The sequence below is a fragment of the Talaromyces stipitatus genome, genomic scaffold, assembly GCF_000003125.1.
Source record: "Talaromyces stipitatus ATCC 10500 scf_1105507295541 genomic scaffold, whole genome shotgun sequence".
In the NCBI taxonomy this organism is placed as follows: Eukaryota; Fungi; Ascomycota; class Eurotiomycetes; order Eurotiales; family Trichocomaceae; genus Talaromyces; species Talaromyces stipitatus.
This window is the reverse complement of record NW_002990115.1, coordinates 1,394,987-1,412,925: the sequence shown is the minus strand read 5'-3', so window position 1 is coordinate 1,412,925 and position 17,939 is coordinate 1,394,987. Positions and strand designations below refer to the sequence as shown.

Here is a 17,939-nt window from a genome sequence, read left to right as displayed (position 1 = left end):
GATCTTTCTGCAACACGTGAACGAAGATATAGATCTGAGCCTAGAAAATGAGTTCCCGCGTCTACTAAAACTTCTTGACGAGAGTTTGTACAGTAGGAGGTGGTGTACGAAGTTCAGGATTCTGCCCCAGGTTTCTTAAAAATCAAATATCCTTTTTTGAATCAATTCCTATGTATAAATCTCCACTGCATAGGGTCCTTGAAGGAAGTAAGTCATACAGTGGTTATATCAACCTCAGCTGGACATACCCTGCATGTCGCTCAGATGTCCGTCCAAGGTTCGTAATAACTGCCATTTTTCTTCCAAGAATTCTAAAGTACGGACGCAAAGGTGTTTGGCATCTAATCGAGTACGATGAGGGAATTGCGCGGATACCGAATGCTGGGAGGTGCTGCTTACGGAATCTCAGTTCACGTCTCCTACCTGACGGTCCTGGTGGTCACCATCCTTGTCAACAGTCCTTCAACTAATGCATTGGTCTCTTTCTTTCAGGCACTTGAAGGCGCAACCGGATTCAGTATTTCCAGGACCTGTTCCAGATATCACTCCATGGACGACTCTCAACTTTCAAGGCATTAACGTACAGGATTCCACCGGCCGGGGTGGGACAACATCATCAAGTCACTGCTGAACTCGGTTCGTGATGCATTCAATGATTCCGTTTCAATATCTTTCTAAGCTCTTTAGGGCTCAGGAGCAGCCGGCGCTGCTTTGTCTACGAGTCCCGATATTGGATGGAAATGTAGTGGCGCCGAAAAGGATACTAAAGAAATAAGAGACGACATCGTAGGAAAACCGTGAAGTCGCAATAGGCATATGGTTGACATCTAGGTAACCTTCCTCGTCGTTTTTCCCATAGACAACTTTGCTCGCAGTTAGCTGTTTGCTGCTGAATTCTAGATTGAAGAATTTGACACTTGCCCCTATGTACCCACTGGTGTATTCATAATCATTTCCCTATGGAGACAGTCTTGAAGTGATGTGGAGGAAGTGGACAATGCACTGTGTTCTGAAGAATAGGTCATGGCAATAAGTCAATCTGCCAAACTTAAAGAAAATGATGACTGTCGAGTCGAAAATACTGTGTTTTGAGTGCTCAATGTCACATGAGATGGAGTGCCTGATACCTGCCTTAGATAAGGTCAAGGAAGGTGTCACCTCCAAAAGCAAAACGTCCCAAAAACTTCATAAAGCCCAACTGCAGAAAGATCAACCTTTCCACTCCACAATATCAATTGTCTCTTTAATTCATTGTCCAGACAGAAGCCGCCATCCCACCTGAAACATCTCGCGATTTCTTGACGCTCCGGCTTCTCGGATTGGTGAGGCAGCATAGCCCCCCGGTACCCGCCGAGTTCACAGTGAACATTACAGGGGCTCAAAAGGTATGATAAACCCCAGTGGGATTATTATTCGGCGCTGTCAAACTACAAGAACACCCAAGACAATTTAAGGCGTACCTGACTATCGGGGAACCTCAGCTCATCAACGTCATTCCGTGTCTTAGAATCCTTGTCGCTTTCTGTTACCGTTACTCCACCGTTTGTCTCATCGAAGAACCGATCGACAAAGGCGCGGTTCGTCCATCAGCCAGCCTTGTGAGAGTTGCCATAAGCGCGATATTTAATCAGCAGAAGCTACAGCATCAGAGGTAACCAGTGCCCTCTGTGCTGCGACTTATCTACCCTCCGGCTTCCATACTACTATCACACCTTCTCACCGGGGCCCACGCCATCTGATCCCTCATCACCGAAGCGTTTGCTACCATGGCCCAACAATCGACCGATAATGTTATGCGAAGGTACGTTATTTGATGGAACGTTTGTGCTTTGTGGATGTTAGGTACACTGGACAACGGCGGCGTAGCATAGAGGGGTCTTCTGGAATGACTACTATGCTTGGTTTAACGATTCGAGGTGCATGATGGAGGAGACAAAGAAGCAAATATTTCGAGTCCGATACTGACTCTTCCTTGGCATAGGAAATTGGTGATTATAGGGGATGGTGCTTGTGGAAAGACAAGTTTGCTTAGTGTGTTTACACTTGGCTATTTTCCAACTGTGAGTCGCAACATGACTTTAGTTACGGTCGTTCTATACTAACTTCTTACACAGCATTATGTGAGTAGATTTGGTTCTATTACTTGCTCAACTCTACGACACAATGCTAATTCGTCAGGTGCCCACGGTGTTTGAAAACTACGTTACCGATTGTCGAGTCGATGGGCGATCAGTGCAGCTAGCACTATGGGATACTGCTGGTCAAGAAGATTACGAACGGCTACGACCTTTAGCATATTCCAAAGCACATGTGTTGCTGATAGGGTTTGCCGTCGACACGCCAGACTCATTAGACAACGTTAAGACAAAAGTATGGGCATGTCGCAATTGTACTATGTATATGACTAACTCGTCACAGTGGATTGAAGAAGCCAATGAACGATGTCCCGACGTTCCGATCATACTAGTGGGCTTGAAGAAAGACCTCCGAGATGACCCCGTCGCCATTGAAGAAATGAGGAAGAAATCCCTACGATTCCTCACCCCTAAAGAAGGCAGCGAAACCGCGGCGCAGATTGGAGCTCGCAAATATCTTGAATGCTCGTCGTTAACGGGAGAGGGCGTTGACGACGTCTTTGAAGCTGCAACTCGTGCGGCACTTTTATCATTTGAGAAGGAGCGCAATGGTTGCTGCGTTATTCTGTGATTTGCCGGGTTCGTTGTATGTTCGGTGGACTCGACTGATGAGCCGTTGCTATCATTTCCAACCTCGATTTCAGACCCAAAAATGGATACCATATCAAATTCGCATTTCCGGCGTTTTATGTTTGTTCTTGCTATATTTGCAGGCGCTTCTTCTCTTTATTTCCTTCTCAATTTTCCCTTCCAGTCATCTTTCTGCCTTTATTCTTCTCGGTTTCGTCCCTGAAAATAATTCCTGATCATTTTGGCTGTTGTATGTATTGAACTTGAGGAAATATTCTTATACCTAGTTATTCAATGGAGCATCAATGGTTATTTTGCCCGATATTGTACACATGTATATATACAGAAACAAACGAAAGAAAAAGAATCTAACCATAGATCAGGATAACCGGTCAATCCTCTCGACATGCATTTCCCTTCCCCTTTTCAACTAATCAAACAACTCCATCTTTGAACAACCCGAAATAATAGAAGGGGCAAAATCACACCCTCTTCCACCCATGATTCCACCCTTCCCTCCCAGGACTATCAGTCTGCAACCTCGCATATTCGATCGGAAACAAATCCGTGAAAACACCCTTCTTATTCATCGAAATACGGAAAAGCTTTGCCCCACGCTCGCCGCACGCAGTTCGCAATTCTTCGCATGCAGAGGACATGGCTTGTTGTTGGCGGTAGAGTTCGCGTTCCTGGTCCGTACGCAGTTTGGATTGATACAGTTGCCAGGCGCGATGGATTGTCCAGTGGCGGAGGTAGCGGTTACGAGAGAAGCGGAGGGGTCGGGGTGTGAGGGGGTGATAGAGGAAGTATCTTATTAATGCTGTTGTGTCGATTCTGTCAGTCCTTCTCCTTGTCCTTTTGATTTGATCATGGTTGTTTTTGAACGGGGGAGAACGTACTAATACGTTTATCAGGCTTGAATGCACTTTTCCGTTTTGCTAGGGAAGGTGTCGTCGAAAAGGACGATGTTTGCTGTGAGTTGTGTTTCGAGAGGGTTTGTAGAATCGTTGACGTTGTTGGTGCTTGTGGTCTTGTGATTGGGATTCTGAAGATGTTGGCCAGAGAGGCCAAGATGGGAGAATGTGGACGCATCGTATATTGCGGGTATGATCGATCGTATCTATATTCTTTATTCTTCCTGCAGGACCAAATATTTTTCAATTGATTCCGTTCGCCGTCGATTTGGCTGTGGTGATTGCAGTTGTTGATAGGGAGCGAAAATAATTGAATCTTATTCCGCCGGTAATTAAGCGCGCGGCAGACTATGGTGAGCGCGGCTAAATTCACACACCCTACTTTCATGTCAAATGCAATTGATAATATCATCTCCGTTCAATTCATGATAAGGATATATGTACAACTACATAGTAAGCAATGCCCGAGTCCAGTTCCACCAGCTATGCTATGCATCTAGCCATTCCACGAAAATAAGCCCAAAATTACCCATCATGCCTCTCGTAAAACAGACTTACGTTCTGTCTATTGTACAACCGTCTTTTTCTGTCGATCGTAATTCAACACTCGTCTCTTGCGATGTGTCTGCGCCAGTCGCCAACGACAATACAAGACCAAAGCATCCTTCAAAAGCACAAAAAGACATCCGCCAACTACACTGCGGCCCCATCGACTTTGTAAAAGTCCTGCTCTCCCCCTTTCAAATGCTGATGGTGGCGTTGTCCATGATTTCGGTAATGCTATTTTCAAGAGCCCACCCATTCCAGCGGAGATCGCGGGGAAAAGTAATGCGCCGAGAATCGTGTCTGCAAGACTGCTGGTATCGTGGACGAGTTCCTGACGACGTCGACCAAGTATTTGTTGTTCCGGATCTTGTGCTCCATTTTGTGCTCCCCCTTGAGCATTTGCTTGGTCTGCCTGCTGGTCCGCATTATTGTTCGCGTCCGGCACGTTGGCAGGCTCCTCAGGATTCGCTCGGTCATCGTCCATACCGATCTGTAATTCCAAATCAATCTCCATCAGAATCCCTCCGTTTCCACCAATACCCAAGGCTGGTCTATGGTCACCTCTTTGCTGGTCACCTTGTTGTCCTTCTTCTTCGCCGCGACTAGGTTGTACCTCGGCAATCCATTTGCGCTCCAGCTTCCCGAATATTCTCTCATACAGGGCGCCGTAGATACTCTTCACATAAGGTAGAGCTGCGAATGTCATGGTAGCACTTGGTGGCCAAAGAGTGCCTTGGTCAAAGCCTGTCGGGTTGTGCGTTGCAAAGAATAACACAGGAATAGCAGGTAATACACCTTCTGCCCATGACATACGAGAAAAGATGAGCACAATTGGGATGAAAGGAATTCCCACGTTTCGAACAGGACTCCATGCATCTTCCGCGCCATGAACGAGAATTTTATGCGCCTCGTCTGTACCAAAAACCAAATACATGGAGTAAACCCCATGTGCACAACAACCGGCCCATATTGTCCCAGCAAATGTAAACACCAATCCGGGGATGACCAATTTCCCTGCTAGTCTCTCACATGCCCGAACGATATCGACCACGTAGCTCCGCGGTCGTGAAATGACGATTTTAGACTTGCACTGCGGACATTGTAATCGCACATCACCTCTGTTCTGTCTGCGTGTTCGCGGATTCTCGAGTTCGGCCAACCAGTCTAGAAGACATGCTTCATGGGCGGTCAATGCACAGGGACAAGGGGACCGCCACTCAGAGCTATGCGGCGAATCTTCCGTCTCGTCACTATAGCAGATCCAGCATTTTCTAGGCTCATCATCAGTTGTTGCTGCCGCTCGTTCGACTAGTTGGCTCTTGTTCTCGGCTTGTTGTTGTGTGGCCGTATGAATTTGATGTGTTGAGTCTCCGGGTGGCGAAGGCGAGGATGATGAATCGATATGTGAAGATGGGTTATTGAGGAAAATGGAATCTGTTTCTTGCGTGGATGTTGTTGAGTTTGTATTATCGTCTAGTATGCTTGATTCTCTTGAATCGTATGCGCTGGATGAATCATGATGTTGCGAATAACGTCGTTGACCAGATGTCGTCTGACGCGGGGGGAGCGATGCCATGGCGTGACAGTGGAAGAAAAGATAGAATGTTGCGAATCTGAACTATTCCAGCACGGCTAGTATTGAATGTTCATGGTTGATGAATATGTAAAAATTGCAAGTAAGAATGATAGCGATCTTTTAAAAGAATGGTTGTTGAAAGAATCTCCGATGTTGTCTTTGGAGAAGTTGTTGGCGATACGTCACGTTGAGTGGGCCTCGGCTCACCGTCACCTTGGGCTTTGGCGGGAGATCTTGCCGCTCACTAATCTAGCTCAAATAGGAATCATCACCTCGTGCTTCACGACTTTTCTCATTTTTGGAAGACAATCTTGGTGTGTCCAGAAGCATATTTATTACTTTTGAGTTTCTGAGATCATATTCCGCGGCTCGAGGGTCCTTAAATGTTAAACCCATGCTATATACACATATCATAACCTCAGAAAACCATGAAGCTCCAATCAAAGAGGAAAAGAAAAATGTAAAGTCGAACCCAGGACTTCGACATGAAGACGCACGAGGTCCGACAGTAGATCAAAGTACAGTTCTGTGGTGGCAGATAAAGCTTTTGAAAGTAACAATCCAACAACGCCAGGATATCCGTAAGTCGCAGAAAATGAGACGGCAAAATGATCAAACAGCATATGGTAGGACGGAGACGATAGTGCAATTCCCCAAGAAGCTATTGAAGACTAAGGGGGAATTACATCTGGGTCACACCACGCTTCTTCATCAAAGCTTTCCGCTCCTTATTTTTGGCTACACATACGGAGTTAGCGTACGAATAGGGATAAATATGGACTTAGTGACTTACCTTCGTCATATATAAGGAATTCGTGAAGGGCGCTGCCGGCAGGAACCATAGGCAGGACAGGGACCTTCTTATCAGTAAAGACTTCCAAAAGCGCAGGGCCGTCGCTTTCAATGAGCCACCTCAGCTTCTCCTCAACTTCTTCGGGCCTGCTGCATCGCTGAGCTTGTACGCCCATGGCTTCTGAGAGCTTCACGAAGTCAGGGTTCTTCTGATGCGTGTGGGCATAACGGTCTTCGTAGAACAGATTCTGCCATTGTGTAACCATGCCTTGTTCTTCATTGTTAAGCACAAGGACTTTAACACCAATGTTGAACTGCGCGGCAGTCGACAATTCGGTCAAAGTCATGTTGAAAGAAGCATCACCGTCGATATCAATAACAAGAGCATCGGGACGAGCAACTTTAGCACCAATGGCGGCAGGCAATCCGAATCCCATAGTACCCAAACCGCCAGATGTGATCATAGTGCGAGGATGGCGCCATCGGAAATGCTGAGCAGCCCACATCTGATGCTGACCTACGCCAGTTGTGATAACAGTGCGATCCTTGATAGGAGCAGTCAATTCGCTGAGCTTGTGGATAAGAGCCTGGGGCTTGATAGGGCCTTCAGGAGTCTGTTCTTCATATAGCGTCAATGGGAAGCGTTTCTTCCAGTCATTGATCTGAGCGAACCACTCTGGTCTTTCCGCGACAGGCTTGACTTTAGGAATGAGCAATGCCAAATTCTCGGCGCAGTCACCCTCAACAGCCTCGGTGGCTTCAACGACCTTGTTGATGTTCTTTGGCATCACCTCGAAGTGGACGATTCCACCACGGCCTTCCAAAGCGGCTGCCTTGGCTTGTGGAGCGAAACGAGCAACATTGAGAGTGACACGGTCATCGAAACGTGCACCCAAAGCAATAATCAAGTCGGCCTCTTGCATAGCCATATTGGCGTAGGCAGATCCGTGCATACCGAGCATGTGGAGGGACTTGGGGTCAAGCTCGTCAAAGCCTCCCAACCCTTGGAGAGTGGTGGTAACGGGGATACAGGTCTTGTCGGCGAACTCTTTGAGGAGTTTGGGACCATCGGGACGGGCCAACAAGCCCTGGCCAACGTACAGAACAGGCTTTTGGGCGACGCCAATGAGATCGGCGACACGGTCGAGGGTGTTTTCGAGGTTATGACGCCCAAGAGCACGAGCAGCCTCGCTGGCAGTAGTGGGGTAGAAGGGTAAGGTGCTGTTCATTGGGATGGGTTTGCGAAGGATACCACCAGTGATATCTTTGGGTAGGTCAACCAAGACGGGACCTGGGCGCCCGCTGGTCGCAATCTCGAAGGCTTCTTTGATACGTCGGGGAAGTTCAGCCACGCTCTTCACCAAAACGTTCCACTTGGTGCAAGGGCGAGAGATACCGACAACGTCGGCCTCTTGAAAAGCGTCGGTACCAATGGCGGAAGTGGGTACTTGACCGCAGAAAACGACCATGGGGGTTCCATCGGACAATGCATCTTGCATTGGGGTAATCACGTTGGTAGCACCAGGGCCGGAGGTGACTAGGACGACACCGGGCTTTCCAGATGCACGAGCGTAACCTTCGGCCATATGGCCGGCACCTTGTTCATGGCGAGGGAGAATAAAATCGAAGTGCTTGGAGTTATAGATGGCGTCGAAGACAGGTAGAATTGCACCGCCAGGGTAGCCAACTAGACATTGCAATTAGATGATATGCCAAGTATACTCCTGATGTAGTATATGTAGGTATGACTCACAGACATGCTTGACACCCAGTTTCAGCATCATCTCATGAAAGATTTCGCCACCGCTGAGTCCGACGAATCTAGTTCAACAGCAAGATAAGTAACTAGCCAGATTTATCAGTTAACCAATGTCCTCGAGGCCTAACATACGAGTCATCGAGCTCAGGTAGTTTTCGGTTCTCCAAGGGAGACACATTTGGTCGCTCTTGGTTGAAGGCAGGACTAGGCACGGGACGAGCATCTCTGTATATACACCGTATTGTTAGTCTGTGCTTTCAATTGCCCACCTCGAATTGATCCCAACAATATTATGCGGAAAAAAAACATACGATGAAGCAGTAGCTGTACTCTGTCCTCGTTTGGGATTCACAAACGTCCCAGAGGTACGGTGGGGCGACACAGCACCAGCGATGAGAGTAGTGGAAAAATGCCTGCGATTTGAGACCAGCTGTCTCTGTGTAGGCAGGGTACGCAAGGTACTCCTTGACGGTCGGATAGGCATCATCTTGCTCGCAATAGACGATGACCTGGCGACGTCGAGAATTGAATTGGGAAGGGGGGATCAGCTGGGAGTCAGAAGTAGAAGAAGTTCGCCAGACCGACAGTCCATTTTTTGTTTGACTCTGGGGGAAACCGAATAAGAGTCATCGTAGATTCTTGCATCGCGCTAGACTGTTTTAGGGCGATGGTTCCACCAGGTTCACTAATTGATGCTATCTGATTGGCTATTATAGGCCGCCGTAGTGGACTCTGGAGGTCTGTAGTCACTGTGATTGGATGATGGTATCCGATTATCGGCGTACGACTCGGTTCAGCACTTGCTGCAGAACATGTACTGTATCTGATTCATCTTCATGAATGGCAAACAGTATGACAGAAGGCGTGTCTAGCAAGTAATCAAGTACGAAGTAGCTAGTCTTCCGCCTGTCAATTGAGGTGACATTTCTTTATCATCGTCTTTGCAGGTCACGAATATTTTTCTATTTACCTCAGTGAGCAGGAAACCTGAGGGAAGTAAGCAGGTACTCCGGCAGTCACGCAACTCGGTGGCCTCAAAATTCAGGTTCACCAGATCAGATGTTTGTGCGTGCGGTCTCGGCGCAGGCTGGGCGGGGGAGCTATGTCGTCTTGGGTTAGGGTAACAGCCTTAATTCTAGACCGCAGCCTCAGGCATGGTCCTCATCAAGCTTCATCAATATACATAGTATATAGGTAGCAAGATCTCTTAATCTCAATAACATCCCGAAACCTAACTATATGACCACCATCGCATTATCCTGTCAAGGAAGTATCTACTCACCAGTCACCCCTTAGTTATTCTATCCGCCGTCAATTAGCTCTTATTTAGCCGTATGTACGGAGTAAGTTACCGCATGTCACCTTACACCGGGGATATAGGCTAGCAGCGGGGTGTTACAGCGACCACCAGATGTGGGGATCAATTTTATACAATGAGGTCACGGGTGTCAATGGCACTTTCCTGTCCCCTTAATTCAGGATTGGATTTCTTTTTTCTCAACTCCATCAGTCATAAATACTCCAGGCCGGATCAATATATTCCAAGTCACGGGTCTCCAAGCACGCGACGAGATAAATCAGGGAGCTTCTTCGCTTCACCTCCACAATAATGGCACCGCAGCAACTCCAGGTCCCTCAGACTGAAAATATCGCCGACGTGTACGCAACTGACGACGTATCGGCTCAGTCAGTTGCCCCCGAGATAAAAGCTCGCTGGCAGCATCTCATTAAGCAATTTACCGAAATATACAGCAAGAAGCCGGATTTTGTTGCGCGCAGTCCTGGCCGCGTCAACATCATCGGAGAACACATCGACTACAATCTTTACGATGTGCTGCCCACAGCCGTCAGCGTGGATGTCATAATCGCCGTCAAAGTCGTTCCGACTGAAGGGTCCGAAGCTATCGTCAAGATCTCCAACGTCAATCCTCAGAAATTCCCCTCGCGCGAGTTTAGTGTCCCCTTTGACAAGGATGTGGTGATTGACCCTAAGAAACACGAGTGGGTCAACTACTTCAAAGCAGGCCTGGTCGGAGCATTGAAGTTTCTCCGCAAGGGAAACCCGTCCGTGAAACCGGTCTCGCTCGAAGTTCTTCTAGACGGCAACGTACCCCCCGGTGGTGGCATTTCCAGCAGTGCTGCATTCGTGTGCGCCAGTGCCTTGGCTGTCATCAAGGCAAACGGCCACGATGTGTCCAAAGAAAATCTTTTGGACCTGGCCGTTGTGTCTGAACGCGCGGTTGGTGTTTATTCTGGAGGGTTAGTTACTTGCTTTTAGGTCTGTTCGAAATTCGTCTAACCTTGTGCAGAATGGACCAGGCTGCTTCCATCTTCTCCCAGCGCGGATTCCTCCTTTATACCAAATTCTTCCCCAAATTCTCCGTTGAACACGTTCCTATTCCCGTAGCCGATGAGGAAATTGTATTTCTTGTTGCTCAGAGCTTCGTTACTTCCAACAAGGCCGAGACCGGTCCTCGTCATTACAACCTTCGTGTTGCCGAATGCACATTAGCCGCCGTCGTGCTAGCCAAACATCACGGAATCGTCTTGGAAAAGGATAACAGTTCGTTGGGCTATAGTCTGAGGAATCTCCATGAAGAGTTTATGCGCAAACAAGGCCGTCTTCAAGACCCGTTGGAATATCAGCTGGATGCGGTCATCCAGTCAACTACAGAGATACTTTCCCAAGAACAGGGCTATACACGCGAAGAAATTGCAAAACTTCTCGACATCACAGTACCCGAGCTCGGATCAAGATTTCTCTCCTCCTTCCCCGTCGAAGCAGAACGATTCAAGCTTCGCCAGCGTGCCCTACATTGTTTCAAGGAGGCTCGCCGTGTCTTAGATTTCAAGGCTTGTCTCTCCCAAGCTGATAAACTTGATATCAAACGTATTCACTATCTGGGTCAATTGTTGAACGAGACTCAGGATTCATGCCGCGATGACTACGAATGCAGTTGTCCCGAAGTCGATCAGATCTGTGAAATAGCCCGCCGTGCCGGAACCTGGGGTAGCAGACTCACCGGTGCAGGATGGGGTGGCTGCACAGTGCACATGTTACCCAGGTCTAAGGTTGAGGCTGTTAGCAAGGCATTGCATGAGGAATATTATTCTAAGCTTTCTGGTCTTACTCAGGAGCAGCTGTCCGAGGCTATTGTTATCAGCAAACCATCTAATGGTTCTTTCTTGTAAGTCTCTTATCTTTCTCTATCATTGCCATTTCTGACTTGACTTAGGGTTCATGGCGCCGCTTTGGAATTGGCGTGAAACATATACAGTCTAATAGTCTTGTTTATCCATTATGTTGTATATAGATCCAATCTGCTGATACCAGCATACACTGGTTATTTTCGCAATGAAATGTTTACGTTGCACCAGTGAAATTCTGGATTTCTGCATCCAGAAAAGCTCCTCTTTCACGTGCGATAGCAGATGTGTTGATGGCCTCCCCTTAAATCGAATTCCTGATTGGAAAAGGGACTGATGAGTGGTGGAAGCGAAAATAAGCAGAACCACTCCATGGCGTTCTCGTAGCACTTGATCAGAAAAGCCGCTGACTTGTCGCTTCGGGGGATGACAGCTCTGTGAGTTGCTTTTAAGCAACGACCGGATTCTTCCTCACTAGATCCAGAGGACACATTGAATATAACATATCGAGAGACATATATATTCAAGACTTCTTCTTGAAAAAGTCACTCATCTTCTTCATCCCCGAAGTATTAACCTTCTTCAATTCCCTCACACCACGCGACTCTGCAGCCTTGGCTTTCTTCTCTTCCTCCTTCTTACGTTTTGCCGCCGCACGCTCAGAGTCACCGTCTTCCTCTTCAAAGCCTCGCTTGCGACTCAAGTCTTCCATTGCGCGAGATGCGAAGGCCTCTGCGCGAAGGTCGGCGAGTTCCTTGAGTCGATCATCAAGGGGTTTGAAGTCAATTGGGCTTTCGGGTGATTTGAGTATTTCTTCAATTCTGGTTGATAGGTTTGGGGGTAGATATGACTGTTTTATGAAGGAGAGAGCGATCCGGAGACGGAGTAATCTTGCGACACTTCCTGAGGAAGGTGATATTTCATCCACGGTAGAAGGCTGTGTAGCTGGTGTCGAGACACCGGATGGTTCTGCGGATAATGTAGTAGAAATAGTCGTGGTGGAGGTTGATTGCATCTCTACAACTTCCAGGTCTTGATTCTCCTCATGTTCAATGATGGTAGCAGTTGTAGTCACTGTATCTTCACGCTTGACGCTCATCAATGGAGGAGCAAGTGTCTTTTGAATAAAGTTTTGTTCTAGGCTTGCAGGAAGTCCCTGGGCAATCATTCGGGCTGCCTTTGTGATTAACTCGGCGAGGAGCTTAGTCTCGCTGAATCGATACAATTTCTCATCCGCGGCTTCCATTGTATCACAAATTGCTTGCATGCGCCTTTCGATGGTTGATCTAAACGAGGCGTTGTAGACAATATAGCGAAGGTGCGCAGAAAGCTCATCCTGCGAATCCAAAATGTCGTCTAAGGGCTGAAACATGTTTGACGTCGAGGTCTTGTCGGCGGGTGCTACAATCGGTAACATGAAGAACAGGACATCAATTGGTGTCGCAATGAACAGCTCAGCCTTTTTTGCAAGGTATCCCTTTGCTCTTTCTTCTGTTTTCTCATTGCTATTATTCGACGTGAATAGGATACTCCTCGGAGCGAACTGTGTCGATGCGACGGCCGTGAACTCGTACAAACCAGTTTCTTCCGGGTCGAAGAAGTACCGATTCAAGACTCCAGAAGTCGGATTTGGAAGAGAGAGAAATCTAGCTGCATCGCTTCTCTTTGAAGGGAGAATGAATGTCTTGGTGGGAACGTCGACTGATTGCGGAATCTTCCTTTTCGGATTCGAGGTTTTCGTTTCTTCCGCTATATCATCGGTTACAGGTCTGGATCGCGTACTGGGCATTTTTGATCAATTGCACTTCACTGGCGGTTCGATGGCTGGTTTGTCCTTTGCGATTGAATAATAATATTCACCATAGGGAGCATTGGAGGTGATTAGTTAACTGATCATTTCGCGGCTGACGCGACACGGCTGCACGCGTAAAAGTGGAAGTAGCAGGGTTAGGGCTGGTGGATTACCTCGAAACAGCGCCAAGCAAGATGGCCGAGGGTCAGTCCAGTCTTTCCATCTATTCATACCATAGACTAACTCGCGAAAGGAGCTAGTTCTATAATAATAATATAAAATATTATTGGCTTTACTCGGCAAGGCGCGTGTTCGAAGTCATTCCTTTTACCCATGTCATCAGGGTTAGGGTTATAGTCAAGATATTCACTTACGGGTGTTTACTCTGAGCAAGTTCCAGGTGTCCTATGTATCTCGAAATTTTTCACTTTTACATAAGGCAAGAAAGAAAAAGAGAGCTAGAAATCCTGATCTGGCGGTATCTTGTCAGTCGCGTGGAGCAGCCGCGTCTCGCGACAAGCCGCACGTATCACATTTTAATTGCTCTCTCTCTCCAACCTGCCTAACTACTTACCTATACACTCGCTTTCTCGGAGATGGTGGGGTTGATTTACATTTCAATGCGGTGAAAGAAGACTGCTCAAAGGATAAGAAGCTAGTATGTCGAAAAGTGCCCGTCCAGCCCGAGCTTGTTAACTCAATTGCGTCCAGTGGTCGATCCCATATCATGGCCTCCCAAGTCACCGAGGGAGGCCCTACTTGCTTCCCCGAGCGGCCGCAAACGATACCTTGACTTACGAAGAGAGCGAGAAGCAAACGAACGGAATTCCCCCCTCAAGCGCTCACGCACCACGCCAAACTTCTTTTCTCGTAATTCCGCTCAAAATGGCGACGACAACGAAGCTGCTGGCGATGACAATGACATGGACGAGGATGAGGAAACATTGCGACTACAGCTAGCAGCAATTGAAGCCAAGTTGAAATTGAAAAGGCTACAGCAAGAGAAACGGTTGAACGCAACAAGCCCACGCGTAGATGACAAACCTTTGCAAGGAAGTTTTACCTCGTCATCTTCCTCGGCGCAACCCGCAAGTCGAATACGAGCAATGACAGAGAGGTTAACTGACCAAGGAGATGGCATTCAAGTCCCATTATCCCCTTCCAAACGACTGATGCCTCAGGACTCGATATCTCCACGTCGGGCACTTATTAATTTCAAGAAGGCAAGCGAGGTATCACTGAAACGGCCGTCCAGTGCCAGGCCAGTAACCGCTCAGTCAAAAGCATCTAGCTTTCGTCCTGGGACCTCCTCTCGTTCCGATTACCATCAGGGAAGCCCGCCGGACATCTGGTCTGCGGCTGCGGATGACTTCAAGAAACCCAAGTCCTTTAGCGAGAGAATCGCAGAAAGTAGGAACGCTGATAGAGCCAAGCAACAACGAGCTGGACAAATACAACGCAATCGTAACTCTTCTTTTCAGATCGATAGCAAAGAGATTGAAAAATACAAGGAAGAGGCTGCATCAAGACCACGACCAAGTCCTGAAAAGCAACGACCGGCGGAGACTTTTAGTCGTGAGGAGGTGCTTCAGTCGTATGGGAGTCCTCAATCGCGGATGAAAATGTCTACGACTACTCCAAGTCTAGTGGCGTCAGCATCTGCCATCGCATCACGGCAGCCCAATACTGCGGGACCTGGAACTGCTGGTCAGAAAACGTCCAAGGAGCCAGATACTTCCAAACTGGAACCATTCTCTGCTCTCAACCTCTCAAACCGAATTCTCCCCCAGTCATTTCTAAGCCGTACCCTTGAGAATAAAACAGTTCTTCGAATACCTCAGCTCTTGAAATTAGTGAAGGCACCTGAGTTTGAGTTGCCGGACAATATCGATGGGGACTACGTCGTCTTCGGCATTGTGGCCTCAAAATCAGACCCGAAGCAACACAAGGACTCTAAGAACTCAACCAAAGAAGTCGATATGTATGACGATGGTCTCAACAACACTGAAAAATACATGGTCATTACCCTCACGGATCTCAAATGGACCATTGATCTTTTCCTATTTGATACTGCATTCCCACGCTACTACAGACTCTCGGAGGGCACGCTAATAGCTATATTGAATCCAACAATTCTACCTCCACCTCCAGGCAAAATTGATACTAACCGATTCAGTCTCTGCCTTTCCTCTTCGGACGACACTGTTCTTGAAATCGGCTCTGCTCAAGATATTGGATACTGCAAAGCAGAACGCAAAGACGGAAAGATCTGTCGATCATGGCTTGACTCGCGTAAAAGTGAGTTTTGTGACTTCCATGTCGACGTGCAGATCCGACGGACACAGGCAGCTAGAGCCGGCGTGAACGGTGGCACGGGGTTGTTTGCTCCTGGCGGCCGCAATGCACCGCGCATAGCAGATTTCAGTGCCTCCAAGGGTCAGCGTGGTGGTCGTCGAGGACTCAAGCCCGAAGGTGGCAGGTACGATTGGGCGACTCAGTCAACATACTTTGTCGCCCCTGCACCCAAATCTGCATCCTCATATCAGGATTCATCCATATATCCCCATCTAGGCAGAGGTAGCTCGGCTGCAGCTCTCATTGACGGCATCCAAGACAATCCTTTCTCGGACCAGGTTCGGAGCAATGCGAACAAAGAAGAACGTGCACGGCGTCGACTGGTGGAGCAACAGCGGGAACGCGAAATTGCAAAGAAACTGGGCTCTAAGGGTGGGAATACGGGATCGGAATATCTCCGAGTTGGGCTCGAACAATCAACATCAACGCCCTCCGCAATACGTACAGCAACGATAACGACATCAGCAACAACTCCTGGGCCTTTAACTCTAGGATCACAGAGAGCGGTATCAAACAGTTTCAAATTCCGCAAAGCCGATGAAGTAAATCTAGGTCCCATGAAGAAACGGGCACGAGCACAATCGGATGATAAAGTCTCGAACAACGGCGTGACTTCATCGGTCAAGAAGACGCGATTTATCACTTCAAAGGGCATTCGTGAAGCCGGCAGAGATAGTTTGGGGGCGTCCACTAGTAGCGAGGCGAACAAGAGTAGGGCTTACATGGATATGAATAACGACGACGATGACGATGATGATGAGTTGGAAATTATCTGAATATTAAAAGGGGTCTGGTTTTGGTATTGGTAGGTCTATTCATATGCATGTAGTACATCTTTTATTAGATGTATAGTCAGGCGTTTATTTTATCCAGGGAGGAATTGATCAGCTTGTAACCGTGAATAAGGAGCTCGTATTAGCCCGTCTATAATTCAGTAACCATCTCTCTGCTTTCCCTCTGTTCCTCTACCCTTAGCCACATCCAGTTGTTGCGCCATTGCTTGAGCCAAGACACCCACATCGGTAATAATTGATACCATATCGAATCCCTGCTGAGCACGCTTTTGAGCATCCAGACCATCCGTGCCTGGTTGATGTCAGTTACCGGCTGTGTAGGCATTCGAAGATGTCAGATACTTACAGAAAATAGCAGCCTTTTTTCCAGCTGCCTTTGCCGCTTTGAGAGTACGTTGAATCATAGCTTCGTGCTCTTCTCCTCCTCGAACAACGCCGGTCTGCTTAGCAAGATCGAAGGGTCCTATAATTCGGAAGAACAAATTTAGCAACTGTCTTCCAGTTATTGGTTGATGACTGGTTACTCACCAATAAACAAGACATCAAGTCCATCAACCTTGGCAATCTCCTCTACATTTTCAACACCAGCCCTCGACTCAATCTGTACAACCACCATCAAAGCCTTATCTGCGCCCTCGTCATAATTCGTTCCTCGGGCTAGGGAGTGAGCGGCAAACATAGGTCCGTACCCACGGCTTCCGATGGGAGGATATTTGCACCATTTCACAACCCGGGCTGCGTCTTCCTATGGTTCAGAAAGTCAGGGACAGATTCTCACATTTGGATTGGAAAATACAACGGAGCGTACAGCTGTATGGCACATAGGGGTCATGATTCCGTGAGCTCCAGAGTCGAGGGCACGCTTGATCATCCATTCTTCCGCCCAGGGGACACGGATAATAGGGCTGGCACCTTCGGATCCAATGGCATTGTTGAGCTGGTCTCAGTTAGGTATGCTTTCATCGAAAGCGGACATTTGGAGAACTCGCCTCGTAATAGTCCTTGTCTGAGATCAAACCGTGCTCGGCATCAACCAACACCCAACTGAATCCTCCATCTGGTGAACTAACTGTTGAGCGGAGAATAGTCTTGACAACTCCTGCACCGGGCAGACTGGTAAGTTTCATCAATCAGTCATTATTCCTTGCAATTAGATCTATAGGAAGAGAACTCCATCTGAATGGCAATGAAGGGACTTACGTGAGCCAGAAACCGTATGCTGTCGAGGGACTCTCCAAAGTCTTGCGAATTGTAGTAGAAAAAGACATTTTGTTCGCAATTCTGGATCTACCTAGTTCAATGCAATCTCATATACCTGCCTGGGGAGTATGAGGAGAATGAGATAACCGAACTATGCGAGAAAGTACACTCCCGTCTTCGCAAACACAACTAGATTTGATTCATAAGAAACAAAAGAAAGATTACAAATCTGGGGATATTGGGGGCATCACTCCTCGCTCGGGGTTCTGACCGAACTCACTTATCCGGCCCAAAATGGCGTTTTCCCGAGCAACCAAATTCTCCTCAGGATGATTTACCCCGATATACCCCGCATTACT

The 17,939-nt window shown here is 47.8% G+C and overlaps 7 protein-coding genes across 8 annotated transcripts, besides 1 other annotated feature; 3 read left to right on the top strand and 4 right to left on the bottom strand.

The window, feature by feature from the left end:
* Nucleotides 1-1,415: 1,415 nt before the first annotated feature.
* Nucleotides 1,416-3,438, top strand: TSTA_028410 (Rho GTPase Rho 2, putative; the record flags this gene model as incomplete). 2 transcript variants are annotated; one of them, XM_002479942.1, is made up of 5 exons in its annotated part: nucleotides 1,416-1,801; nucleotides 1,982-2,060; nucleotides 2,115-2,120; nucleotides 2,179-2,370; nucleotides 2,419-3,438. In XM_002479942.1, 5 exons carry the CDS (start codon nucleotides 1,767-1,769, stop codon nucleotides 2,704-2,706), a joined length of 600 nt encoding a protein of 199 aa, XP_002479987.1. The 2 variants fall into 2 exon arrangements, with proteins under 2 accessions (XP_002479987.1, XP_002479986.1); XM_002479941.1 differs by having other exon boundaries at nucleotides 1,767-1,801; nucleotides 2,419-2,706.
* Nucleotides 2,414-5,741, bottom strand: TSTA_028400 (RING finger domain protein; the record flags this gene model as incomplete). Its single annotated transcript, XM_002479940.1, has 3 exons — nucleotides 2,414-3,525; nucleotides 3,605-3,891; nucleotides 4,225-5,741. 3 exons carry the CDS (start codon nucleotides 5,739-5,741, stop codon nucleotides 3,188-3,190), a joined length of 2,142 nt encoding a protein of 713 aa, XP_002479985.1. The 3' UTR covers nucleotides 2,414-3,187.
* Nucleotides 5,742-6,056: 315 nt separating this feature from the next.
* On the bottom strand, nucleotides 6,057-8,779 carry TSTA_028390 (acetolactate synthase, large subunit, putative; the record flags this gene model as incomplete). The annotated part of the gene is made up of 5 exons (XM_002479939.1): nucleotides 6,057-6,479; nucleotides 6,535-8,220; nucleotides 8,287-8,354; nucleotides 8,425-8,517; nucleotides 8,604-8,779. 5 exons carry the CDS (start codon nucleotides 8,777-8,779, stop codon nucleotides 6,424-6,426), a joined length of 2,079 nt encoding a protein of 692 aa, XP_002479984.1. The 3' UTR covers nucleotides 6,057-6,423.
* Nucleotides 8,780-9,791: 1,012 nt separating this feature from the next.
* Nucleotides 9,792-11,719, top strand: TSTA_028380 (galactokinase). The gene is made up of 3 exons (XM_002479938.1): nucleotides 9,792-10,551; nucleotides 10,602-11,480; nucleotides 11,529-11,719. Exons 1-3 carry the CDS (start codon nucleotides 9,902-9,904, stop codon nucleotides 11,557-11,559), a joined length of 1,560 nt encoding a protein of 519 aa, XP_002479983.1. The 5' UTR covers nucleotides 9,792-9,901; the 3' UTR covers nucleotides 11,560-11,719.
* A 133-nt stretch (nucleotides 11,720-11,852) lies between these two features.
* TSTA_028370 (uncharacterized protein) lies at nucleotides 11,853-13,228 on the bottom strand (the record flags this gene model as incomplete). The annotated part of the gene is made up of 2 exons (XM_002479937.1): nucleotides 11,853-13,188; nucleotides 13,222-13,228. 2 exons carry the CDS (start codon nucleotides 13,226-13,228, stop codon nucleotides 11,963-11,965), a joined length of 1,233 nt encoding a protein of 410 aa, XP_002479982.1. The 3' UTR covers nucleotides 11,853-11,962.
* Nucleotides 13,229-13,425: 197 nt separating this feature from the next.
* On the top strand, nucleotides 13,426-16,362 carry TSTA_028360 (DNA replication protein, putative; the record flags this gene model as incomplete). The annotated part of the gene is made up of 2 exons (XM_002479936.1): nucleotides 13,426-13,435; nucleotides 13,943-16,362. 2 exons carry the CDS (start codon nucleotides 13,426-13,428, stop codon nucleotides 16,360-16,362), a joined length of 2,430 nt encoding a protein of 809 aa, XP_002479981.1.
* Nucleotides 13,495-13,519: a sequence feature (AT_rich).
* A 143-nt stretch (nucleotides 16,363-16,505) lies between the features above and the next one.
* TSTA_028350 (2,4-dihydroxyhept-2-ene-1,7-dioic acid aldolase) lies at nucleotides 16,506-17,817 on the bottom strand. The gene is made up of 6 exons (XM_002479935.1): nucleotides 17,581-17,817; nucleotides 17,370-17,493; nucleotides 17,189-17,317; nucleotides 16,909-17,125; nucleotides 16,727-16,843; nucleotides 16,506-16,672 (listed from the first exon to the last, which is right to left on the bottom strand). The coding sequence occupies exons 1-6, from the start codon at nucleotides 17,646-17,648 to the stop codon at nucleotides 16,518-16,520; spliced, it is 810 nt and encodes a 269-aa protein (XP_002479980.1). The 5' UTR covers nucleotides 17,649-17,817; the 3' UTR covers nucleotides 16,506-16,517.
* Nucleotides 17,818-17,939: the final 122 nt, after the last annotated feature.

What these genes read in the sequence shown, in the direction of transcription:
- TSTA_028350 (XM_002479935.1), bottom strand. Translation starts at nt 17,648, where the DNA reads ATGTCTTTTTCTACTACAATTCGCAAGACTTTGGAGAGTCCCTCGACA. An exon ending in GCATACGGTTTCTGGCTCAC is followed by an intron (nt 17,494 to 17,580) that starts GTAAGTCCCTTC and finishes GAAACTTACCAG; the next exon opens with TCTGCCCGGTGCAGGAGTTG. An exon ending in ACTTGATGTCTTGTTTATTG is followed by an intron (nt 16,844 to 16,908) that starts GTGAGTAACCAG and finishes TCCGAATTATAG; the next exon opens with GACCCTTCGATCTTGCTAAG.
- TSTA_028380 (XM_002479938.1), top strand. Translation starts at nt 9,902, where the DNA reads ATGGCACCGCAGCAACTCCAGGTCCCTCAGACTGAAAATATCGCCGAC. An exon ending in GTTGGTGTTTATTCTGGAGG is followed by an intron (nt 10,552 to 10,601) that starts GTTAGTTACTTG and finishes AACCTTGTGCAG; the next exon opens with AATGGACCAGGCTGCTTCCA. An exon ending in CCATCTAATGGTTCTTTCTT is followed by an intron (nt 11,481 to 11,528) that starts GTAAGTCTCTTA and finishes GACTTGACTTAG; the next exon opens with GGTTCATGGCGCCGCTTTGG.